The sequence below is a fragment of the Catharus ustulatus genome, chromosome 3 (assembly GCF_009819885.2).
Source record: "Catharus ustulatus isolate bCatUst1 chromosome 3, bCatUst1.pri.v2, whole genome shotgun sequence".
NCBI classification, from domain to species: Eukaryota; Metazoa; Chordata; class Aves; order Passeriformes; family Turdidae; genus Catharus; species Catharus ustulatus.
In genome coordinates this window covers 54,557,700-54,584,405 of record NC_046223.1, presented here as the reverse complement: position 1 = coordinate 54,584,405, position 26,706 = coordinate 54,557,700, and the positions used below count along the sequence as shown (strand labels likewise).

General features: G+C 40.6%; 1 protein-coding gene across 4 annotated transcripts in view; it reads right to left on the bottom strand.

Moving 5' to 3' along the window:
• The window catches only part of PHACTR2 (phosphatase and actin regulator 2), a 131,568-nt gene that overhangs the window by 103,628 nt on the left and 1,234 nt on the right, over positions 1 to 26,706 (bottom strand). The window contains exon 1 of one of the 4 annotated variants that reach the window (XM_033054504.2): positions 111 to 538. The exons of the other annotated variants lie outside the window; for them this stretch is intronic. Within the exon in view, the coding sequence (XP_032910395.1) occupies positions 111 to 123 (13 nt within the window). The 5' untranslated portion in view covers positions 124 to 538. Of the gene's footprint in view, positions 1 to 110; positions 539 to 26,706 lie in introns of those variants that run through there. 4 annotated transcript variants of the gene reach the window in all.

The window sequence follows — 26,706 nt, the reverse complement described above, 5'->3', positions numbered from 1 at the left end:
AGGAAGAAGCCACAGAGGCTAAAGACACACATCTCCTGCAGCAAGTGAGAGAGGATACGAACAAACCCCGTAGCTGCACTAAGAATGAAGATCTGTTTTATTTCACTTACCGGTGTTATCCATGATTCCCTCTCGGTATTCAAACAGCACAGTTCCCCAGAAAAGCAGCCGGTGTGGTCTCAGGCTCGCTAATGAAGCTGGCTGCCCTTCTCCTGGTTATTAGACCTTGCTGGCAGTCAGAGCATACTTCATGTACTGACTGCAGTAGACATCACCAGGAAATTTATATCTCCAAGGATGACAAACAGCCATTAGCTCCATTATAGGCTGATTAAGATTGTGTGAGCCTATCAAGTAGATACTTAAATCCCCCAGGGTTTTACATCTATGGGGGGAAAACAAAAGAACTCCTAGCCTATAATATTGAATACTTGTTTCTGAAAAGTAAAAGAAATGCTGATGAGGAGAGGTTTAATGGGTAGGAAAGCAAAACCTTAAATACAAAAGGAATATATTACCAAGCAAAGGGCTGTTATTTATCAGTGACGCAACAGCAAAAGTTTTAGGGAGAAAAAAAAAGGGGGAGGAATCTGTGGCTGAGAAAGTGTTAGGTTAGGCTACAATTTGCAGCCATTAGCCTTGGCTGTGCTTTAAATCCTGCAAGTTCTGCACCTGATGTTCTCTACATCAGGTGTTCTCCTTTTTGTGAGAAACACAGTAAATGTGCTTGTCTGTGAATGCATACCAATATATTAATTGCCTGGAAACAGACATTATTACAGTGATCATAGCTGAATGTAAGGAAAGGGTGAAAAGTAACTATAGGGCTTTACATCTTTTAAAGTCAAAGTAAAAAAACACTGAATGCTGGAGGAATTGAGCTCAACAAAATCTGAGTGACGTGCTGAAATGAAGAGGCATTAATTCTAAATTTTCCACATCACCTGAGACTCTGAAGCACTTTTTTTAAAGGCTTTTCCCCCACAGAAGTAAAGAAACAAACAAACTCAGTATAGACTCCTAAAGATTTCCTTATACCAGGATATTAGGGTTCCATCCCCTATTTTGGCACTGATTTGCATTTTGTGTCAGTGCTTGCTCAGTGGTGACAGGGGCACCATTACACACGTGGCCTTTGGTGAAAGACAATGTCGCAAAGTACTGACACTACATAAATGCTGCACAGTGTTTTCTCAGTATTTGTGCCTTCCATTAGATAATTCACTCCAATCCTCTTTATTGTAATGGAGAAGGAATACAGTTTTTTATGTCTCCATTATATTGACCCTCTGCCTCACAGCATCACATGAGCAACAAAATAAATTTTCAATTTATCACCCCTTCAATGTCCCTTTGATCTTACTAATCTTTTAAAAATTTTAAATAAAAAGATGGTTGCAGCACTGATCAATTTACACTGATTAAGAAGTGGAAAGAATCAATGGCTGAGAGCTAAAGTCATCAGCAAGAATGGAGAATATCTAGGGCATACTGGATATATTTTGTATTTCCAGAAAGGAAGTGCTTGGAGGGCTAAGGAGAGTCTAAAGATTAGAGATCTGTCACACTTCATATTAAGCTTCTATTTATAAGTGGCTTATGAAGGGCTTATAAAAAATAGAAGTTAGCATAAGCATTTTGCATTAGTATGTCACAGATAGCTACAACTACACTAATACAAAGGGTTAAAGATGACCAATAAGGAGCTTATTCATTTGCTAGATCCTGTATCAGTTAATGACAATTGATTAATGTGCCAATTTGTGTAATTGGTTATTGTGCATTTGGTGAAATCTAGTTGCAGAGGAGCACTAAACTGGGGGCTGTGTGATGACCATCTGATAAAGGCAATCACTTTTCTCCAGCTCCTCCGTGGGAGAGAGCTGCCTGGAGAGTGCTGGGTTCCTGCAATAAAGAGAAAAAGTGCAGGCTCTTGGTGTGTCTTTACAGCCCCACATGTCCTGGCGAGAGCCTGGGGACATACTGCAGTGCTGGCAGACTGCTGAGGAGAGAAGGACAGAGGATTGTGCATTTGTGCTAGGATGCTACTGCTCCACTATGAAGCCAACCAAGGGAAACACAAGCTGCCTGTGTCAAAAGAAGAGATAGTTTGGTTTTGAGATGGGGCTCTGCAGAACCGCAAATCCTGCAGGTGTCTGAGCTCAAACAGCACTGTGGGATGGTGACAAAGCCACTGCAGGGCAGAAGGACAGATACCTTAAAACCCAGCACATATGCAAATGTCTTGTGTTGACTGAAACTAAGAGAAATTGGTTTTGAATCTAACTTGTTTGCTTTGAGTTTCACTGGAAGCTGGAAATGGGGAGCTCTGCACTTGAGAGGCCACCAGGCAATGATGCAGCTATAGGAAAACAGTCCTGGCCTTGTGGCTTGGGAATATAGGTGGGCAACTCCCTCTGCCAGAGACCCCAAGGGATGATGCAAAGCTGCACCTACATAGACCTCAGGGAAGTGAGGAGCTGCAGACAGTGAATATTTCTATGTGCACAGCAGTCCTAGTGTGTATGCCATGGCTGAGCTTCAGCTGCAGGGCAGGTGGGCTTCATGATGTCTTTCAGGGTGCTGGTCCCCCAGTCACACAGATGAGAAAACCTATGGGAGCACACCACAACTCCCTTCCTGCCCACATGCACAGGTTTCCTTCCAAGGATGCCCTGAAGGAGGTTAATGTGTGTCCAGGTCCATGCCTGAAACGCAATTCAGATTCACAGCTTCAAGTCAGCTAAGGATCAGGATTGTAAGAGGCTAACTAGAGTATAGGAAGTCCCAATTGCAACAGCTTGATGAGCATTGAGTTTGAGTACTTCATCATGGCTGTGTGACAGGAACTGTTAATGAAATTAACTGTTATTGGAATTTATTAGCTCTCAAAAACTAGCTATAAATGGAAATTCCATGTGACGTGTGATGTAAATCTCCTCCATTTGAACAGGAAGCATCTCACCAGGAAACTTCAAAAAAGGGAAAGCTTTACAAAATATGTGAATTAGGGTGGAATTTTTAAAAACTGTGGGAAATTAGATTACTGCATAGAAATCAGCAGATATGTATGATCAGATGCCATTGTTACAGGATTAAAGCAATGAACATGGGGGAAAAGAAAGATATAGGTAATAGATGGGATTCAACAAAGAGACTGTGATTGTTATTTAGAAGTTAAATATACATATATTCCAGGCATGCATTTACTTAATTTGTGAGTACAGAGCAACCCCATCACAATACACAGTTGCACGACACCAGAATGATTCTGTCTTTTTAAGGACAATTTTATGTAAAACAATCAGATCTGCACAGGTGCAAAGCTCTGTGTTCATCTTGCGAAAATCTCATACTCCATCAGACTGTATCCTGGTTTTCTTCATCTATGAGGTGGTCCTGTCTAACAATCTCTTTCAGCCATTGGCACTTAAGACCTGGGCTCAATTCCTTGTTCATCCTGATTTTGTGCAAGCTCCTCCAACATCTGACCTCAGAACAGCTTGTACCGTGCTCGCTTCCTGCACCTTGGCTGTGTGAGGATAAACACACTGGAGGTTGTGTGATGCCCCAGTGCAGAGCTCGGAGCCAATGAAATCACTAACCCAGACTATCAGGGCCAAGCCCTGGAGAAGAAAGCATCCCAGGGTACATGATAAGCATTGCTAATTACATAGAACCCTAACGATCCTGCTCTCCCATAGACCTGATGCACACAGCCTGCTGCAGCAATAACATTTCACTCCCAGGAAAATCAATGGGGATTCATGGAGGCACAGAAATCTGCCCAGGTAAGCAACAAACAGAGAAATCAGGGTAAACAGAGACCTCAGTTCCCAGCCATCAAAAACACTTAAGACTTGACAAACCTGCAGAATCGATGGACAGCTTCAGCTGTGGTGTTTCCAATCATGACAAAGACGCCTAAGAACATTTAGAAAATGTGAAATCTGTCTCTGTTCAGCGCACATTTGTCACTGCAAAGATCTGATGCTGTAAGATGCCATTTTGGGCAAAATGTTTCACTTCCCTTTCACTGTGTCTGTTTCTTCCCACACAGAAATCATCAGGCAGGTGTCTCTGGGATAAGCTATAGTTGTTTTTAGATGCTGTGGGTTTGAATAGTCATCATCAATACTCTAAATAGACAACTTCATGCAATTCTTTTAAGTATCCGCTGAGTCCCAGGGCAACGACTGTACTGAGTACAAGGGATCTGTAGCCCTCCAGAAGGTATTTCCTTCTCTGAAGTGCCTTTCCATCCATCAGTGGTGAGGTGGTTTCACTGGGAGGGAAGGAAGGACACCGTGAGAAGGTACGGGAATGGCAGCAAAAGATCTGTGCTCTGCTGCAGACATATCCCAGTATTGCAGTCAGTAACAAAGATTGATGCTTGTTACAAAGTGGCTTGGGTGCTCACGGACTGCACCAAAATCCGGAATTAGTAACTCGTCTATAAATACAAAGTTGCTAGATATGCATTTTTCACGCTTTATGTAAATGAAAACCATCTCTGGCTCATTCTTGAAAATTGCTTGGCAAAAGGGAAAAGTTCTTGAGCACAGGCTGGGCAGTATGCATGGAATAGGCTTCCCTGGGAAAGGACTGAGGATCTAGCAAAGTGCAGAAGCAATCTCTAGCAGAGGCTTTCCCTAAGCCTCCCTAACAATTCCCAGCATTGCGGGAAAATGTTTTGCCAAATGCCTTTTCCTAGCCTTACAGAGGCAGAAGAGTTTGGGAGCAGAACAGTTACAAAGATGATCTTTTTTTGGGAAGAAGCTCCAGTTCGACCTGGAAATTGTTAATTCACAGCTGTGAGTGCAGAGAGTGCTTTGCTTTGCTGAGGCAACAGCAGGAGCCTCTTGTTCCCCAGGACAACTTTATCCTTGAACAGCCCGGGCAGATGCAGTGGTTCTGACTCTTGCTGAAAGCTGCAAGGGGAGAAGCAACACCTCTAAGTCAACAGATTTAAACTGCGGAAAAAAAGGAGAGAGTGGGATCCAGACAGCAATGTGGGGTCGTTGTAGGTGGAGAGTTTCACAGCACAGATGGATTCTCAGAGGGAGCAGGAAGAGGCTGGGTGTATGTTGAGTTCAGTGCAGAGAGGGTGGCAGGGCTGAGTGAAAGGAGGGACAAAGGAAGTGGGGGGGGAAGGCAGGGATATAGAGACGGGTCAAAAAAGAGGTTTCAGCATATGGTAAAGAGGGGAGCTCAGCAGGACATAAAAGCATAGGCAAGAAAAACATCTCTAAATAACTAATTATTTAAGAAAATTGTAACATTTTTCTGTATCCCAGATTTCAGTGAATTCATATCTACAAAGTAGCATGGTATGTGTTCAGTTTGAAATACCTGGAAACACAAACACAATGTTTTCCTCTTTAGTTTTCTCACCAATTCCTTTATGGAGGCTTTGCATGTATATCTAACTGCCTACTCAGCCCTGGAAGTCTTTAGAGGATTTCTTGAATTTGGATACGTTTAAACGAATTGTGCCTGCACAGCCAAAAGTAAATATATATTAACTATGTGCTGGTGTCACCATGAGCACAGCTGCATTGCTGGTGATGAGGGCTCACAAACAAGAGGTCTAATGGTGTCAAGCATTTTCACTACTATTAAACCTGTTCAGAGCTATTGGCAGGCTGTCTGCCTTCAGAAAACAATTAAATCTACTGAGTCAGGTCTAATTGACATGCTGGTAAAAATCCCTCAAGTTGCAGAATTGTCTGTGCTCCAGCCTCCCTCTTGGCCAGCCATTACTGCTGCATCACTTGCCCTTTATTGCTTGTCTTGCCCTCTCATGAGCACATGTTCAAACACAGCCTAGGCTGTGCTTATTCCTGTGTGCTTTGCCCTTACTGGAAGTCAGAGTCTCAGAGTGTGCCATGTACCAGCTTGTAGAGAGCCAAGGGTGGCTGCTGCAGGGGGAAGTTCTACAGATCTGAAGTTCCAACACATCTTCCACCAAACTGCCAAGCATTTGTGTCAGAATCAAAATATGCCCTTCTGTTTGCTTTTTACACTCTCCCAAAATTGGAAAAGCAAATGGCTACAAAGGGATTAGGGCTCTGATTTGGGAGGGTCCGGAAGATGTGTTTTCCTCTCTGTCACAGAAAACTGGGTAAGTGTTCCAGGTGAAAGGCTACAAGACCTGGGCAGCCGTTTACAGTGCCTGACGTGGGTGTTCACGCATTAATATAACATATTGCTCACGTAAAGGAATTCTGTCAAGCAAACTGAAATAACCTCTCTCCTTTTCTCTTTAAATATCACAAACAAATGCTTTGAAACAAGTTACTATTCCTATGGAAACAGAGATGAGCTCCAATCAAAACCTCACCCTTTAGCATGGCCTTTGCTACCCAGAGTGCTAAGCTAAATCAGGTATAAAAAATAGGAAAAACCAGTTCAAAATAAGATTTTTGAAGTGTAACTTTAAGGTGTGAGGCTGCCATAGTCCTCAGTACTACATGATTATAACAAGGAATAAAAAATTTGCTTCCACATGTCCATTGAAATAAAGTTGCAGACTGAAACTCCATTTTTGGATCCCAGTTTGTCTCTGTCTCAGTATACTGAGGCTGGTGCAGCGACACGTACATCTCAGCATTTGACCTCATCAGGATGTTAATACAAGCAAAAATACTTCAGCCTTCTATTGCAACGTGAAAAGTGAACACATTTTGTGAGTCATAGGGGCCAGGGCACCAAGAAGGAACAAAATGCCTTTTACTCTGTCACTGAAAGTTACAATTAAAAGCAACGGTCAAAAACTGAGACTAAGCATGTTCAAGTAAAAACATGTATCCATTGCAACAGCAAATGTGATTAAGCTACCATGGCTATCAGTGGAATTTCTGTCAGGAGGTCATCACATCAGGACTAGATGTCTTTCTAGATGACAAGAGTAAAATACAAGTCACTGAGCACAACAGAAGTGTTAATGAGTGTAATTTAAGGGCTTGTATCATATAAGTCAGACCTAATAACCCCTCAGGCATTAGCGCTATGAATTTATGTGAAGAGGTCAGTCTTCATTATCCTTGCTGAAGAGAAATGTCAGGTTTTATCATGCCTTAATGACTGCATACAATAGATTTACAGAACATTTTTTACCCTGTTTCTAATCTCAGGACCTTATTCTTACATTCTGTCCCCTACTTTTCCTCTTGGGTCTTCTGCAGATTCCACTCCAGTCAGGCCAGGACTTTGTCTCTGATCGTAAAGCATGTGGCCACATTTATGTTAAGGATAGGGGAGATTCTGGATGTTTCAGTTTGTTTTAAGTAGTGTGAGTGAAAATACATCAATAAAGTCTTAGGCAATGGAATAGAAGACTGCATTTAAGATATTTATTGGCATTTGTCTTAACCCTGTCTCCCAGCTGAAGTAAAATTTAGGCAAGGAAGAGCTAGACAATGATCACTTAAATGTCAAAAGCCACCCTTAGGAAAATGAACAAATAAATACCGAGAAAGAAAAAGCTTTTCAAACTGCAAAGGCTGACAAAAAACTGCTAGTGTGGCATTATGTACTGTACATGATGCACTGTCCATTTAGCCAGACAAACTTGACCACCTCTTTGTTGGTCAATGTTTTGTAACTTGATTTGTGAGACACAAATCCATGCAGACATAAACTGGAAACAAAAGGAGACACCTGACAAGATGCACTACAGAGAGAGGTATAACTTCAGCTGTCTCTTTCCTCCTGATACTGCTAGTTACCATATAGACCTTGCCAATAACCGGCATTGCTTTTGAACTCCATAGTGCACATTATTAAAGTAAAATCCATCATCCAGAAGGGACCATCAAAAAAAGGACAACTCTTAGGTGCTGCCAGATATTCTGCAAGAGTTGGAAAAGAGAATGGCATGAGAGCCTAACTAAAGTGGATTGAAAAACACTGTATGAACGTTTTCCTAAATTACTTTTTTTAATTGCTATTTGTCTACATTTGTCTGTTAATTTACTCTACATTTTACCATATTGGGACTGCATTCTCACTTAATTGATTGCAACTTCTATTCCACATATGAGGGACTTGCTTTACATATACCCATAGTCCAAGCTATGTTACCCATGCTATGAGCAATTGGTTTCTGTACAAGGTCTGATGGAATTATGTCTCATCTCTTCAAGCTCAGTCCTTGGGCTTCAGTCCTTGCGCTTCCATGAAGTTGCAATCGTTGCCTTCCTCCTTCATTGGCAGGAGTTCAAGCTGAATGGGCTGAGTAACTGTGAATAGTGCCCAGCATGCCTGAACAGGGTCTGTTGTGTTCTGCCAGTAGAGACCCCTGAAAAAAAACCATCTTTTTTACCCCATATCTATTTCTCCTGCTCTTTCCTGACTCAAAGGGAGAGATTCATTGTTGAGAACTTTGTCTGCATGATCAAGCTCCTCAAGGGATCCAGCTGGACCAGAATCACAACTCCAGATATTGTACAAGGTGCCTCACACTCACACCAAAGGATATTTCTTCTTAATGACAAAGAGTCAGAGATTGACTTCACCTATTCCAGTGCAGAAAGTGTGGTGAACTGATTGCTGATGTGTGTAATTTAACCCTCAGCAGCCTGGTCAGTTACAGGAATGTCTGATCAATTTGACTTCTGCTCAGCTCTTGTCCTGAACTTCTTTACGTTCCACATAGAGGATCACTTTACCTTGTGCAGCTTAATGATATTCTAACACCAGTAACAAAACAGATGTTCAAATGCACCTCAAAGGTACTGAAATGATGGGTATATTTTAATTATTATTAAACACATATTTTACCTGCAGAAGCTCATTAAAACACCAGTTATTTTAATCTTATTTGATAGCTAGTGTGCTTGCTAGAACTTACTGTAAAATGTGTGACAGAGCCTAGCTGATATCAGCAAAGTACATCAGGCAAATTGGCAAGCTGGAGATGTGCAGGTGTTGGGAAAACATGCATTAGAAAGAGTTTGCTTCTGCTGAATGAATAGACAAGGTAAATACTTTCCATCTCAGGATGTTACTGTGTCACCACAGGCTCTACCTTTGTCAGGCCACAACCAGTCAGTACCACAGAAGTGAAACCCTGGAGTCATTTCAGGTAAAAATGCTGATAATTCAGCATCCCAAACCTTTTCATTCTGAGACAAAACTCCAAGTGTACTCCACTGTAGCATGGAGCCAGAGGATGAACTACTGTTTATACAACAATGTAAAAACAGCACAAAATGTGTACTGTTTATACAAAAACTTCCAGTGCTGAGAGGTGCATTACAATGAAATCAACACGTTGTAAATCTGGTTCAGACTGCTTGGTTGCTTTGCACAGAAGTGTGCATATCTGGGGAACAAAGGCAGAAAGACCAGAGACTTTACCAAAGAGGTAAAAAGGAAGGCAGGGGAACTCTGGAAATACACCCCAAGGAAAACCTATGAGCAAACACCAGGTGAAAAAGGCTGTGCTGCTAGCAGTGAAATGATGCCCTTTTGTTTGACTCCTGCTGTTTCTGAGAAACAGACTCAGTGTATTGACAGATGAAGAAATTGAAGACATTTCTGTTTCCATTATCAGTTTGTCATCCTAAGTGAAACAGCACATAAAGTTGTGTCAAAGTTCAAAATGTGGTCAAATCTACATGGCAAATTAATTTTTGCAATTTGTCCCCTTCCTTAGCTGTTATCCAAAATACCCTGCTTATTGAAACGTGCCTTTCACCTAGGCATCCCTTCCCTGGGTGTCATGCAAGACCATTTAATCCCTTTTGTGGCAAACAAGTCAGTGCTCTTTTCCTGGGGTGGTAATAGGATGCAAAAAGAACTCCAAAGTGACATTTGTATGGCATTGTTCCTTTTCTTTCCTTACAATAGCACCCACTGGCAGTTGCAGTGCCTATTTTGTGCACAATCTGGGATGCTGCAATTAACTTCTGAACACAGGTCTTTCCATAAAAGCATCAACAAAGGGGTAGGAGGGGAAATTATGTGTCCTGCTTAATTTATTTCTAAAAATAACAACATTTCATGAAGAACATGATGCTTGAATTTGCCTGGAGAGCATATTTAGAAAATGCAGGGAAAGGTGCTCTCTTGAGAGTAAGAAGAAAAAGCTCACTAAAGCTGTTACAAAAGCTGGTTGGGCGTTCCAGAGCTACGTTGCCCTTCTCTTTGCATTGCAGGGTGGTAAAAATATAAGCTTCTTTCCTTCAATAAGAAAGAGAATATTATAGAAGGCTGCTGAAAAGTATTTGAAATATTTTAATTTACATTACTACTAGTGGCTTGATTATTAAATTATAATGAATTTGAAATAGCCAATTATTTTACTACTATTATATTTTTATTTTGCTACTGAGGTCAGCCTGGACAATGGGATTACAATGAAGATTGTTTCCTCTTTGATTCCCCACTTGCCAACATGGTTTTAAAGCATGGGTATGCTGTCTTTCAACAACTTCCTTCCTCCAATTTGCATTCAGTTTAGGAGTGTGGGTAAATGGCACAATGATATGCAGTCTTAATCTCACAGCTCTTCTGTTTTCTACTTGTTCTGTCAGGTTGCATCCTTCAAGTCTGACAAGCCTCCCAAACTACAAGTATTTTGATGAAGCCTGAGATGGTACATTTTTTGTGGTAGTTTCAGCCTTTCTCCAAGGTAGTTTTCCAAATATCTCTAAATCCTTGCAAAATCTTAGTATTGGATGGAAATTACTTGACAGCGATTAACCTCTCAAATGGCTTGGAATTTTACCTGGATTTTGATAATGCTTTCTTTGTGCACCTTAGTTATATGAAAACTAAAGCAAAGGAGGAGTATGTCGGTTGACAGAAAGCTGTATTACCTTTTTGCTTGAATTTGTCGAGAGCATTTTGACTCCCAGTGCTATCCTCTCCAGTGCTTGCAACTTTCCTGCCTTGTCAATAGCTGCAAAATTTGCAAGGATATTCTGTAATCATACATTCAAATCAGAACTGAACCACTGAGTAAGAGCTGGGCCAGGGACTGCCCCATGAAAGATCCTGCAGGAGATGCCCTTTTGGACTGACAGAAAACTACAGATACATGTTTTTGAGAGCAATTTATCAAACTTACTTCATGAAGATAACATCTAGGCCATGTTTCCATGACACTGATTTCTGAACTAGACCTGCCCACAAACACAGGACAAGTTTAACAATTACATTTCTATTTTACACAGGAAAAATCAATTGAAACAGATAAACCTTAATGTGCTTAGCCAGAACCTGAAGATTCTCTGCTATATATCTCCCACAGGTTTTTAATCCAAATCAGGAACAAAATCCCTTTGGAAATAGGCCAACAGTTAACCTAAAAGGAAGAATTCGTATATTATACTGTTCTAAGGTTGCAACAAGCAGTGTAGTAGACCACCCTATTAACTGCATCTTTAGGTTAATATTTATCTGAATCCAAACCAGATTAGTACATAATTTAAAAATTCATTAAAAATCCCCCAGACCAAACAATCAACCAACCAATTAAAAAAACCCTAAAAAACAACAACAACCACAAAAAACCCCTGTGTTTTTCATTCTGACATAAGAACATTATCAATTACGTATTTCAAGACCTGAATGGAATTAGACCATGCTATCTCCCCCAGAGTCCAGGAATGAAGAATTTCTACCACTCTGTTCTAGCAATAGACCCTGCCCCAAAACTTTGAAAAAACCTGCAGCAATCCTGAATATTCTTGAGCCACTGGGGCTGAAACACATCAAGCATTTCTTGTGGATGCTGTGGATTGAAGGAGCTTTGGCTCCTTAGTCTTGCAGGTGCTGCAATGGTTGCTCAGGTATGGCAGGAAGAGTGTGGCAGCTCAAGGCTTGTACTCACCTACAACCTGGCTAAGAAGAGCTATTTAAAGTCCTTTTTCCTCTCCTTATTTATCTGCACATACATGTGGGAGATGGCCAGGACTTACAGATGTAATTTTCTCGGCATGGATTGCATTTTATAAAATGACACAGTCATTTTTCACTGAGTCACTTTTTATGATCACTTCAGGCAGTATTGAATAAATAACAGAGAAATGTTTTGGTAAGTTAGTAAGAGTGCTCTTTCCATGTTTCATTTGGTGATATGTCATGGGAAAACTGCTTTAGCATCCTTTTAGTCATAAATCCCTTATCTGTAATTTTTATTATTTCATGTAGAAAAAAATTCTGTTGCAGATTGACGGGCATACATGAAAATTTTGATGATCTCTTTGATACTTACCAATTGTATATGAACCACTTAACATTAGTGTGGGGTTATTTTTCATGAAATACAGCCTAAAAGCACAAATCTACAAGAATCTACTAGGCCCTCCCCCTCCAAGAGCAAAAGAAAAAAAATTTCTTAAAAAAATAAGAAAAAAGGAAAACAAAGGATTTTTCCTGCCATAAAACTGTTTCGAGGTTGGAAAGAATGAGTGATGTCTCTCTTTTAGGCTTCTGGGGAAAGTCTTTCCAATGCTGGAATTTTCAGGCTGGTAGAAGGAATTACTATTTCCAGTCTCATTCAGTCTAGTCAAGGGATTCTGCATCTGCCCTTAGAGCTGCATATACCAAATCTAAATGTCTACCAGGCCAGGAAGACATCAGGGTACTTAAGTGCACCATGCTAATCACAGCCTAGATGTATTGCTGAACACATTTTATACGGATCCAACTGAATTTTTATTTAGAAAATAGTACTTCAGGTTCAGCACACACAAATATTTTAGTCCAATTATTTTAATGGTTTCTTTCTCAGAAGACTATTACATAATAAAGGTGTAACTCAGCCTGAGAGTCTGCCTTTGCAGACTTGCTGTGGACTAGGGTCAAAGCACTCTGCACTGGAAAACCTGGTACTAATTAAAGCCAGCTTCCCTCATAATGGATCAATATCCAAATGTGCAACAGGCTTCTGGCAAAGAATAAGAGCTCCTGTTAGTTCCCAAAGAACACAGATAACAGACCTTGCTCCCCAACTCCTCAGCAGTTTCTTTGACAGATCAATACAGAGCCCACAATCCCTGACCAAAGTACATCAGAATCAATATGACAAGGAGATCCAGTTTCACTAGCACAACCAATAATGCCAAGCTTGCAGCATTACCTTGGCTGAGGGAAGAGCAATGGCTGGTAATAACATTTTGTGTTGTTTAAATATAGATTTGATGGTTTTTTTGAAAAATAAAGAAGGGGGAAGGGAGCATTAGGAAATTTTAAATGCTGACACACCATCCCCATCCCATCCCACTCCAGCTTTCTGCCTTTAAAGACACTTAAGGCACCAAAACTAATGAAGACCCTGCTGTGGCTTCCTCTGGGAAGGAGCAGAAACCAGGCAAAACCAGCTTAGGGCAATCTGCTGCTGATCACTCCATATAAACAAGCCTATATTTCAGATCCCGTCTGCAGGCAGGTGCCCGATCCAGGCAAAACTCCAGCACAGACTCAGGTTTTGCGGATCAGCATCACAACCGCTCCATCTAGTGTATCAGCCTCACACAGCAGCATCTCCCTGAAACCCAAACCTCTTCCCAGCCCGGCTGTCCTCAGCAGCTCCTGGCAGCCAGCAGGGCAGCTGGGAGGTGAAGGCACCCAGCAGAGCTGTGTGGGTGAGAGATGATGGGAGGCACCACAAATGGGTCTGGAGGCAGAGAGGGAATTTGGGAGCACATGGTGGAAGGCATTCAGCCTGTGTGGCTGGGCTCAGGGGAAGCTCTTTGGGTGGTGACAAGGCAAGATGCTGCAGTAATTACATTAAGGATGCTCTTAGCCCTGAAATCCTATAAAAAAATAACTAGAGTAAGGAAGATGTAACAAAATAGGAGGCATAAGGAGGTTAGTTCTACCTTATCACTGGAAAATATATTCTGTTCTGACAGTATATTGATGAACATAAGAACACTCACAAAACTCCAAAAGCTTTACTTTTCCAAATTTTTCCCATTTGCCTCCTCCTGCAAGAAGGTCACTGAAGCTGTTGGGCCTTGTAGGACAGGAAATAACACAAATAATAGGAGAAGAAAGCTTCATTACCTTATATCTTCATTACACAGGGAAAAAATGAAAAAGATTGCTCACATAAGTGGGGCTTTCTTCAGGTAATCACTGTAATGCAAACAAATTGTTTAAAGCCACCAATCTAGTAATTTGCTGTTTTCTGCCAATATTTTCAGACTCCTCCACACACCTGTTGGAAAATCTGAGCCTATGGCAATTCTCCTTGTATCAATAGCAGAGCAGAGCTGGAGCTGGTAAGGGTCCAGTACGTCATCTCTGCTGGCCACCACAGGCAGATGGACTCCTACAGTGATTGTTACTAGATGGAGAGCATCTCTGCTTTTCCCACACATGGCGGACATCATAGTACAAAAGACCTGGAGAATTAAGATTTTCCACGGAACAGGAATCAGAGATGCTGTGACAAAAGGTAGTTTGGCAGAGATAAAGTGAAAGAAGCAGAGCAGAATCAATGGATTTTTCTAGATAAAGAAATAATTTCCTCTGTTTGTGGACATAATGGAAGACTAACATAAAAAAAAAGCCATCAAAAATTTCAATTAACTAATTTATTTTGTTTCTGATAAGGATCTTTTGCATTTTAAACTGTTTCAATTTTCCTTTGCTGCCTGAGTCAGTACCTTTTCATCTTGATTTCTCCTGGCCCTTCCTACTCCTCTTGGTACTATAACAAAAGGCCTAGCTGTGTGGAGGGAGATAATACTGCTCACACCAGAGAAGAAGTGCTAAAACACTCCTCTCTCCCACTCACATACAGCAGAGGAAGTGAGTCACAGATAATCATGGACAATCCCATCCTCTTTCTGTCCTTACCTGAGTAACAAGGAGCCAAAGCAGGGCTCTCCTCCCATGAGGAGATCCTCTTCTCGGAAGGTTGGTTGCCTGCAGACTCCCACATCATCAAGTGGACCTTCATAGGACTTTCACAGGATAAAGGTAGAAGCTGTTGTGTATTTTTACCTACTGTGGAATTGCTGTAGATACTTTGTACTGCTCTGTGTAATTTCCTTTGGAAAAAAATCTCACATTTATTTTGATCCTTTTTGACCCTGACTGATCACAAAACCTGTTAATGCATGTCATCCCTGCTTAGATCAGGAATTTCTTAAGAGGCTGGAACTGAAAAAAGCCATTCTGCTCCCAAAGGGACTTTTACCTTCTAGTGGACTGTGACATTTAACTTCAGATCACCTCATTTTTGTAAAATTTTGTAAAGAATCCTTCCTGGGATAAAAGCTGCAGCAATTTATTCCAGCCCAAGCCTTTGCTTTGACCCTTTGAAGGCACTGCAGCACTGCTAGCCACAAGTGCACCAACATCATGAATCAAGCCTCCAGGAGCATGGAGATGCCATAAGAAAGCATATTATAACTTCTCTTAGAATAAAAAAAGAACAGTAGATTTTCTGCCTCTTTCTCCTAACCTCTGAATGCCTGGAAGAATTGTATTTTTAGAAGTTTTCAACACCAAAGAAGCCCAGCAGCCAGGAGGGAAAAAAAATCCACAACTGGGAATGTGACTGCAAGAGCTAAACCAAACCAATGTAAAGCACTGGAAAGTCACAATGAAGTCACAAGGCCAGAGACATGGCAGTAGCCTTTGCTGGGCACTCCTGCATTTCAAAGGGGGTTGTACAGCACCTGATGGTGAAGCTTGGGTGGGAGGCAGTAAGAGTGATGGCTTGGCTGGATCACTCTGGCTTAGCCTGGGTGGCATCCTCCACTGAAGGATGCTTGGTCTACTGGAATTGCTGCGTCTCCTCCCTGTTCTCAAAGCCAGTGCATTTGCTGAGACATCAAATCATCTGCATTATCTACTTACACTACCTCAAATCATAGAAATGGGAGGGAAAAATGACAGCATAGACTCGAGAGGGAAAGGAAAGGGGTGCCCAGCCCCTTCTCCTTCCATGGCACTCTCAAAGTGTAGTGAGAGAAGCCTGTTCCCTGTTCAGAGCAAGGGTCCATGTAGCCAGTCTTCAGCATTTCTCTTGGAGATACTCGATAGGTACTAAGCAGTTCCTTCCTTTCCTGTGGTTGTGCACCTGTATTTTCTAGCAGGGAAAGGCCCCACCAGTCTGATGTTTCTATTTCAGTGGTTTAGAAAAATGTCACTTAAATCAACTGGACTGAACTGAAGCTGAGCAGCTGTTTTTTCATATATACACATCTTATCATACCCAAGAGCTCTTCAGAGCCTATATATGGGGCATATGTACCCTTCACATGCTCTTCTTCCTAATGTGCCATTAATTCCCAGCAGAAGAATCTGTACTGCCATTTTACGGAAAAAAAAATGCAGCCCTAATAAAAACTGTCCTGCAGTTCTGCGGCAGCATTTATTTCAGTGCCTGCTATCCACATGACTCAGCCAATGTTCAGTGCTAATATAGAAATTCCAGGGCTCAGAGAAATCCACTTAGGGATGTTGCATTCCTCAGATCAGCACAGAGGGGAAGTATTCCATTGAAAGACAAATAAGGAATTTTGGTTCCTTGAGCTATACCAGCCTTTATCCTACAGAAGTCTTCAAAACCAGAGTGAATCCTACAGATATCTGGTATCTACCAAATGCTTGATTCTGATTTTGCCTTGGTATGATTATTAGACTGGCCAAATTACTTTTACAAGAATCCCAAATTGCTGCAAAAAGTCACCCTTACAACTCAGCTTCTATAGATTAAGTTCATATTAATAAATGGAGTTTAGGACTGCTGCAAAATGCACATATTTTGATAGCTTTTATTGACATGTAAAACGATAAGAATCGTAAATCATTTGAATGCATCTTAAAAAATCCAGTCCTTCTTATAAATGTGCATATTTTGAAGCATCTAATTCCGAGTCTGAGAGAGATGCATACTGCCATTTTCAGAGTTCTTTCTGGATTTTTTTCCCTCTCTCCTATTATAATGATAATCAGTATTTGTATAAAAATATTTTTTATCAAGTATTACTTCATACATGATGTGCATGTTATGCATGAAGTTAATTTTTCTGGAATTTATTTCCTCTATGGAGCATATATAGCTGAGACAAGTTCATTGAAGCAGAAGTATGGAGCTCTAATAAATATCAGAATTTACTTCATTAATTAGTGCCTGAATTAAAATCTCTTTGATATAATTTCTTTAATAAATGTGATTGTCTTAGAAAGCAGATTAAGCTTGTTTATTTAAAGTGCTTCTCTCTGTCAAAACCCCATTGCCTAGAATTCATCTAAATATTCTAAATATTCACCCCAAATCATCTAAATATGTATTTATCTTAAGCTTAGAATAAAACTGTGTATAATAAAACTCCTCATCAAAATAATAAGGGTGAATTTGGCTTTGCCCTTTCATTTTACTTATCTAATTGTCAGTTATTGTTTTGCTGCTTCCTTTCCATCTCTTTCTCTTCTGTCTGCTTTTAAAGGAGGTAGAGAGGACACCCTGCAGCTGAGTGTGGGTCATGGATGTGGCTCTTCCATCCACTAACAAAGCAAGATCCATCTTTATTTCCTTCCCCCAGTGGGTCTGGTAGATGGATGTCTTCTATACTCAGTCCTCTGTCCCTCTGATGTCATTCCTGACTTGGCCTAAACATAGCAATAAAAACCAAACCAAAAGCCTCCAAACAAAACACTCTCAACTGCAAAAGACCCTGTTCATTGTTACTATAAAAAGTTTCTTTTCACATACTTCTTAGTGAGTTTCCAGCTCTGGTTTTAAGTGCTTCCAGCACTTAAAGAAGAGCAGCTTTCACTGTTCCTCCTGGGAGGCCATTCCCCGGCCCAATAAATCTCACTCCCAAGAAATCTCTTTTACACGTCCCCCCCTGTGCTTACAACACTTTTCCAATCTTGTCCTGTCATGAGTGGAATAAATATCTTTTCCCCCACAGAGTTTATATAATAACGCAATAAAGTTGCAAAAGCTGTGTGCTCCACTGAATTACTTCCAGTCACCAGAAATTTATGGGATAACAACTTTTGTGTTGCCAGCAAGACATAATTTCAGATTTCAATAAATTACAAGATTTCTACTGAAATGTAAAGCCATCTGAAACAGATAATATTATTACAAACTTCATAGAAGATGCAGGAAAAGAAGGATGGAATATCTTTAAACTGCTGTTGCCAAGGTAGTCTTATGGGTTGTTCTCCCTCTGAATTCAAGATATTCAAGACTGAATATCTTGCAGACAGATATCTTGCCAGCACTCATTCTGTCTGTGATGTTTTCTTTCTCTTTTCAAAATACCAGCAACTGAGTTATTTTAGAAATTATAAAAAAAACCACTTTGTTTGCATTTAACTTAACCCAGCTTGAATTACAAGTGATTTCAAAGTAATGCCTTAGCTGATGTTAGGCAATTACCTTGCTATTTGAGATGGTGTGCTATCTTTGCCATCTTCCCTCACCCAAAGAGAGGCAAACCTGTGGACCTGCCTGGCACTGACTCCACAGCAGGCACTGAGTGAAATGCAAAAAAACAAAAAACCAAACCAAACAAAAACCCACACCAAACACAAAACAAACAAACAAACAAAAAAAAATCTCCATGGAAATTGCAAGTAGGGGAAACTTTCTTGCAGGGTCTGGTGATCATCAGGACAGCTATTTGATACAGAGCCAAAAAAGGGACAGGCAGCACATCTGAAGTCCGGAGGTCTTTCACCCCTGTAGCTGAAAGGAAATCATTCACTCATTCACTCTGCTCATTCCCTCCAGCTCTGGCAAGTGCTGCACTGCAAGAGTGTAGCTTTCAGAGCTTGTTTCAGACCACTAAATGCATGAGTGTGTACAATTGTCTATTTACCCTGTGTCCAGTGATAAACATCTGCACCACAGAGTAGCTCGTGCCTGGTGAGCTGAAATCATCTACAAAACTACACATACATTCACCAGTTTGCCATAGGAAGATCCCATTAGACAAATCCCAAGATGATCAGCTAAATATGAGAAAGCTCTGAAAATTACTGCACCAATTTTTTTGAAATCTTTCCCCAAAATTATTTTTGCTATTTGTAGATCAAAAGCCATTGTTTATCTCAACTTCTGAAGAAAGGCAAAATTTATAGCAGATGTGTCTCCAAATACTTAAATAGCTGGGTGTCAGACATTTTTTTATCTGCTAGTCACTAAAATAAACATGATGTGAAATTTGCCATTCAGTTTTGTTTGCAGGAAGGCGTAACAGGAAGGCACCGTGATTTTTTAAAAAAATGTTAAGGGCTTAAAAGTCAGACAGCTGGAAAAAAGATGCCATGCCCCTGGGGAGGTGAAATTCTCTCTCTTGGCTCATTCCTAAAGATATAGAGTTGAGAGTCTACTTGGAAACATAGGCAGAGGCACCTATAAACCTGAGTAACAAAGGCAGCTTTGCTATGCTTCATCCTTGGGGCTGGAGCAGTTCTTACCATGGTTTGGGATGTCCACTAGTCCCTGATCAATTACCCTGGCTCTGGCTGTGTAAGCAAAATAACATATTTCAAATCCCACCCTTCTTAGCTTGCCAAAACTCCTTTAAATCAGAATAAAAATCAGAATTATGTCTTGCAGACTCTGCCTTTTTGTGCTACACCTTGGTACCACCCATCTTTTTTCAGATAAAAACGTCAGAGTTTCACTGGTGGTTTAAACCACTAACATTTGCTGGCAGCTCTGACACTGGGCAAGAGAGGAATTAAGTTTAAAAGTGGCAAGCAGATGACTGCTAATTATCCTTTCACTCACCAAGTTCAAATATAGCTGCCTGTGTTTGAGCACAAAGAAGGCCTGCAATTAGGGCACATTCAATTGCAAATGCACCACAACCCCTCTTTACTGTGCTTGTAGATGATGCAAAACAATACCTCAATACCAATTCTACTTAGTGGCTGTAATTTTCTTCAGTACCGTGTGTATTAGTCACAAATATATCTTAAAAGCTGTGATTCTGCCCCCAAAAACAAGAAAAGTAAACACACATGCTCTGGAGGGAGAGCTTTGCTCAACATGCTCTTTATAGTCTGGTTCTATGATATATTCAAGATCCTTATTCTGTCAAGAAAGCATTTGCACCTTTTGATATCCAGTAATTTGTAAAGGAATCTGGAAGTGGTTAGTCTTGCCTTGTAAGGGTGTACACTTGATGGACAGGATCCCTTAGGATAATCACATTTCAGCGGTGGGGAAATTCTGGCACTTCTCTGCTGCTTTAATTCCTCTTCACATCTCAGTGCATTAGACTCAAATGGGCAGGATACAACAACCTCACACGTACCTAACCAGACCTTGACAGAGGACCACCACAAATGATTTGTAGACTATCAACACAACATAAATGACATTAACTGGAAGCTATGGAGAATGCAGAAAAGAAGTTAGTAGGGAAGAGGGGAGTGAAAGACTGGGCAGCAGGTGAAAGGAAGAAAGAGGTGAAAAGGAAGAAAGGAAGAAAGATTCTCATTTCCAGTATAGTTTGTATAGGAACAACTTGAAAAATATGCCAAAACAGAGCTACTGATTGATGCATCCATCTAGGGGAAATAGTGTGGTGCTGTGCAACTGGGGAAATTCCTCAAGTGGGACCCACCACAATTTGAGACTGAAGTCATGCCTGAAGTTGAAAGGATACAAAAAGCAACTGCTTTTAATGGGAGTCCGCTGTCTCTAAACAAATTTTCTTCTGGATACTGTAAATTCTGCAAATGTTAGAATATGTGGGTCAAGCTACAAAGCACATATTTAATTTAAAGTAACAGTTAAATGCTACATGGTCTGAAAAAATACAGTAAAAATATTATAATTATATTGAAATATTTTTTTTTATTTTATCTCGTGTGAAGCATCACCATGCTGCCATCTGTGGTTGAATGCTTCCTCTTCCACATTTCCCTCCCAGCCCCGCAATGTTAGGTCCTGTATTTCTCTGAATAGACCCAAGCGTGAGAAATGGGAAGGGCAATGCAGGATATGTCAGAAACATGTAAGTAACATGAGAGAAATGAGAGGGGGTAGAAAAGTGTCTCATCACCAAAGGATGCAGTGGTTTAAGCTGCTCTTCAGCTCCTCTATGGAGTGCACCCTCCACCTGAAAGCAAAAGCTCAGCAGTTTTGCAGCTTCAGGCTGTATTAAGGCAGGGCCAACACTTCTGAGCCCATTAGACCAAATACTTGACACTGATTAAATTTACTAATATTTCACTCTTTCAAAACTCAAAACTGTGACAACATCAAAGGCTCTAAGAGAATGTATACAACACACCATCTTAGAAGTCCAGTTCTGCATCAAAACCACACGATAGCGAACAAGTTTTCTCAGCTCACCACCAAGGGAAGCATTGACTGCCTAAAACTCTGCTTGCATTCCGGGAAGATCACAGTGCTTTCCACATGAATGAAGAGCAAGGGTACCCCTTGTTGTGGTAGGGTTTAAGACTGACAATTTCAAAGGTGAAGTGAGAAGTGCATGAACTCAGAACATTGAAGTCAGGATTTTCTATTTTCTTCTGGATATTGTTCCTTTTGTGACACTTGGTTTGTGCCTGAGAAAAACTAAATTCTGCATTTGTTAAGATTAGCAACATGCTAGGTAAAATGCTAAGGGAAAAGGAAGAAAAAGAAAATATTATCACTAAAAATATGCTTGCTTTATGATGAAATATATTCAATGAGAGTTAGTAAAAATTCAGAAACATAATTAATACTTGTGTTATTGAAAGCTGAAATCTTACAGGATTTCTGGCACTGAAAAGATTCTGATTTCAAAAAGTGTAAATAAGTAAAAAAATGTAAATTCTTCACGAGCCTTTAAAAAACCTGCTAATTCTCCCCAGGCTTTTGACCATTAGCTGTGTCTGCTTTTTCAGGAAACAATGACAAAAAGAGAAGGACATGCAGGAGTGGGGTGGGGAAGAAAGATAAATTATTTATGCTAATGATGGATTTGGCTAATGAAACATTCAAGTTTCGAACCAAAACAAAAGCCTCTTTTGAACAAGTTGCTTGCATTCAGTAAAAGAAAAATTTTTCTTCAGCTACTCTTTGAATCACTTCTTCAGCCTTCATACTTGACATGCGGTTTGATATTAAGTGGTTACTTGCTAGGAGCCACAGAGCAGCAGGAAGTGCTAAATGCCAAAGGGCCTTGAGAAACTAAAACACGTTCAGCAGCAAACCACTGAGCAGATCTCACCATCAGCTACTGGTCTAGCTGCTGCAAAACATGCATTAAATACTATGCTGCAGTTGTTTGGAGTTAAATTTCTACTTAGCCAACCATGAAGATTCTCATCACACATAAAAATAATTTTTTTTTAAGCTTGACCTCATATCTGAATAATTATTGTCTCAGAAACTATGCCACGTGTATTTGACATGTAGAACATATGGTTTATATTTGTAAACCATGGTATTCCGAGGGTTTTCCTTTTCATGCTTAATCAGGCTGGGCTAATAACAAGAACCTATTCCAGTTATTCTGCAAGAGTTGGTGGGGAATAATGTCTTTTAGTCCAGTATAAAACAAGCAGGTTCTTATTTTGTGCATATTTTGGTATAAACTCACATTAGAAATGGCTGACTATATTCTGACGCATGCTTCTTCTCTAGATGCCCTTCAGTTTTATAAACTGAACTGGTTTTCAGGTAGACTGAAACTTTGCCAGTGTATGCAGTACAAATGATTCCTAAATTTTTCCTCAGCATCAGTCTGAAACTACAAGTTACATGTAAGGTTGACCTGGATGGGATTTAACATTATGACATGATGGCCTAAATAGATTATTACAAAGTAGCTGCTTCAATTATATAAGTTTCCTGATAGTTTAAATTTTTCAATTGATGCAAAAATATTAATGTGAACTTAGGGCAGGATGCACTAACTCTTGGAAACAAACTAGTCATGCCAAGTCGAATTTCTAAATTCCTCCAAATTATTATTTGTCTTAACTTCTACTATAGATTTCTACCAAAAATTGTCTGCCTTGGGCTTCTTGCAAAATTCTGTACTTCAATTTATGCTGTAAACAAGTCCTGCTTCATATGATAGAGAATCATGTTTTCCCATAACTCACACATTTTCATAAAATGTACCAAAATCAGCGGCTTTATTTATGGTGTTCTCCCACAACATGAATATTCTCCCTCATCAACCCCATCTTAGGACTGACAAACAACATTTCTCTAACTCCCAGAGAGTTTGGTAGGACTCTTGCTTTTGTGCATATGCAAACTGGAATCTGTAGCTCTTTGAGGAAATATGAGTACAAGTGCAGAGGGAAATACAGGCACACATTAACAGCTACCTATCTACCCACCCAAAATCTACCTTTTCTTCTAGATTCCATGCTGCCAGATAATCAGGTCAATGTCTAGAGCATATTCTGGGTTTCAACCTTTCTAGATTCTCAAATACCTTCTGCGGTCAAAAATGTGTCCCTTGCATCAACCAGAGAATTTGTTCAATAAAAAGAGAATCTGACCTGTTAAGTTTGCAAAGTAGGGTGCTCTAATCATGAAAAGCTTAAATAAGTCCATAAATCACCAATTTTCTTCTCACATAGCATCAGCCACTTTAATGCTCTGATCACTACAAGAAAGCTTCCTCAGTTCTTCACTTAACTGGGGGATTTTAAGCAATCTTTTCACCCGCCCTACTTTGGAGTCAGCAGCAGATGGCATCATAGATTACAGTCATTATCATTTTGAATAAATTAACCTACAAAAATACCCCAAATCACTGAGATGTACAAGTTTTGAGACAGGACTGCCATTTGCACTCAGGCTTTAATTTTCTTCTGTAACCCAGCATCTGGGCTTTAGTCTGAGGTACTGATGAATTGCTGTCTGAATTCTTAGGTATGCTTTTTTGTCTATTGTCAGACGGGCTCAAAGTACCCCACGAAAAGAGTGGGAAGATGCGTGGGAAGCTCACCTCTCCACCTGAAAGGTGCATCTCTTACTAATGGAACAAATGATCTGAAACTTCTCGAGGCCAAAGAGCAAGAGCTCAAGAGGAACTGCAGCAATTCGAGAGCTTCAATCCTAGAGCAGAGAGATGGGTGGTTTTCTGACTTCTGATCTGAGCAGTAAGGTTCCCTTTTCACCAAGACGTATCTCACCACAGGCTTCACCGCCTTCGGAACAAAGTGCAAGGCTGTACAAGAAAACCCACAACACTAAAAAGAGAGCGAACTGAAAAGTGTCTGCACGGACATGCAGATAAAGAGCGGGCACCACAGCCGCAGAGATTGGTGCCTCAGGGTTGTCACTAAATGAGCCACTGCCACTGCTTCGCCATCGGATGTGATGAGAAGCAGCACCTCTTCCACCCTGCAACCCAGGACCGACAGCTCATGCTGAGAGCTACTTTCAGCCCCACAACCACCAAATCTAGGTTTTGGGTGCGTTTTGGGAAAGCATTTAAACAGGGTCTTTTTTTTCAATTTGCAGTTCAGTCCCCATCTGTGTTGGACACATTGAGAAACTCGACTAACTTGATCCACCTTCAAGGTGGGTTTGAATCTAGTCACTAAACATGGAAGACTGTTTAAAGGTATGTAATTCAAGCAGCTTTCTGCAAGTGGCTCTGGTGTTGGCCTGAAATTTTAGAAGAGTATGTTTTTCTTCACCCATCTCCTTCAAATGGTCTGACAAACCACCCAGTTGTCAGCTGGGGCGCACCACAATGCTGAAGGGATGCACAAGCTATGCCTGCCACAGAGGCTTTGAGCTTTGCTAACATTACACTTTTTCAGGGTCTTAATCAAAATTCTAAATCATGCCACCCATACTTGTGATGAGTATCACTTTATTCCTCCTGGGGGCTTACCACAAATAAACAAAACAGTGGATGAGGTGATAGCCCAGAAAGAGAAATTAAGTTATCTTCTACCACTAGCACTAAAAGAAAAGATCATCTATAAGAAGAAAATCCTGAAAATATATTGTCCTCACATACTGGATGCCAGCTAATGAAGTGAGATGCTGTAAAGTGATACCAGGAAGTTGCTTCTGTCAGTGTGTGAGAACAGCAGAAGAAGGAGTGGGGTAAGAAAGCTCAGACAGCACAAACATGGGGACCACCCAATCAGCCTCACTGCACTATCAACATACATACAGTACTGACCTAGAATAACAAACAGATGCATTTTATGAACCACTGCCAAAACTGCTTTTAAAAAAAGCTATTATATTTCCCTTAGCTAGAAGGGTCTTTAAAAATATTGCCTTTTAATAGATCCTGCATTGAGAATGGTGGATCAGAAGGTGGTACAATAAATGACAGTGTGAACCTCTAAAGGAGTACCAACCCATCACTGAAGGAGTGTGAGGAGACAACATCTTCTCAGCACAACTCACATCAGCTTTTGAGGATGGAAACAAACATGCAACAGGAGCTGCCAACAGTTGCAAGTGACTGAGGCATAAAGCAAGCATTTTGCAGGTTATTTAAAATGCAAATTGTTCTTCTATACATGCAGCTGTTGGAGCACATGTAACATCTGATTCAAATGAGTCACCTAATTTAAACAAATGATATGGCCAGAGAAAAAGGTAGAAGCAAAAATAATGACTCACTATTTCTTCACATTTCTATCCCCATTACAATTGTTCTCCAGGTTAGTAGGGGAATGAAAAATCAGGTTATTTTAATGGCACCTCAATATAAAACCAACTCTCTAACCACCATATTAAAAATTAAACAGCTTTGCATCTTTAATGCATACTTTCCTTTTTGAAGACAGAATCAACAGTTGTGTGGTCATATGCGTTTTTGTTGCGTCCAATGAGCAGCTGGAAAAAAGATACAGGAAGCAGCAAGAGAGAAAATACAGAATTAAAGAAAATATGATCCCCCCCAAAAAAAACCCAAAACAAACAAACAAAAAACCAAACCAAACCAAAACAAAACAAAAAACACCAAACAAAACATAACCACCAAAAAACAACAAAGAAAGCAACACTTGTTCCTTACTGGTGGGAAGCACATCCTCAAAATTAAAACAAAAAATCAAGTCAGGCAACAGGGATGCTAAAATGTGTGTAAGAAACTACAAATAACAGCACATCTTTGAAAACACTGTTATTTTACTTCAGTAGATTTGCCAGACTTTCATAATGAACCCAGCTCATTGTCAGCAGTCTTTGTACTTAAGCCACCAATAAACACAATCTACACTGATACGCTCTCAATCTTGTCAGCCTCTGTGGGGATCCCTCGGGATCCAGGGATGTACACATCCAGACACAGGGCATTCTTCAGGCAGCAGTCCCCAGGAAGTGCTGAAATACACCTTACACCTAAAAGTAGTCCTTTCTGAAGCACTAGAACCTCCTCCCGCCTCCCTGTCCCAAATCTCCTTCACCATAACTTTTAAGTAGAGACACAAAAAGGTAGAACAGAAAATTATACAGAAAATGGCATGGAATTGTTTTTGCTAGCAGCCTCTGGACCCATAAGCTGAATCTACTCGCTCCTATGTGACTAAGCAAGTTTTCATTCCCTCTCTCCTCATCAGGCAGGCGTAGCTGTGTACTTGATCTTCCCCAGGCAAATGCTCTGCTTCATCTTAAGATCCCCTGAGGGACAAACATAAGAGAACATTGTGGTCCATTGCAGACCCAACCACTCACTGCACTGTCGTGTGCTGAAGCAGAGGAGATCCCTCAGTGCACTCTGGAGCTTCCCTGATGGTGTTTCATGGGTACCTCTGTGCAGCAGTGTGTGA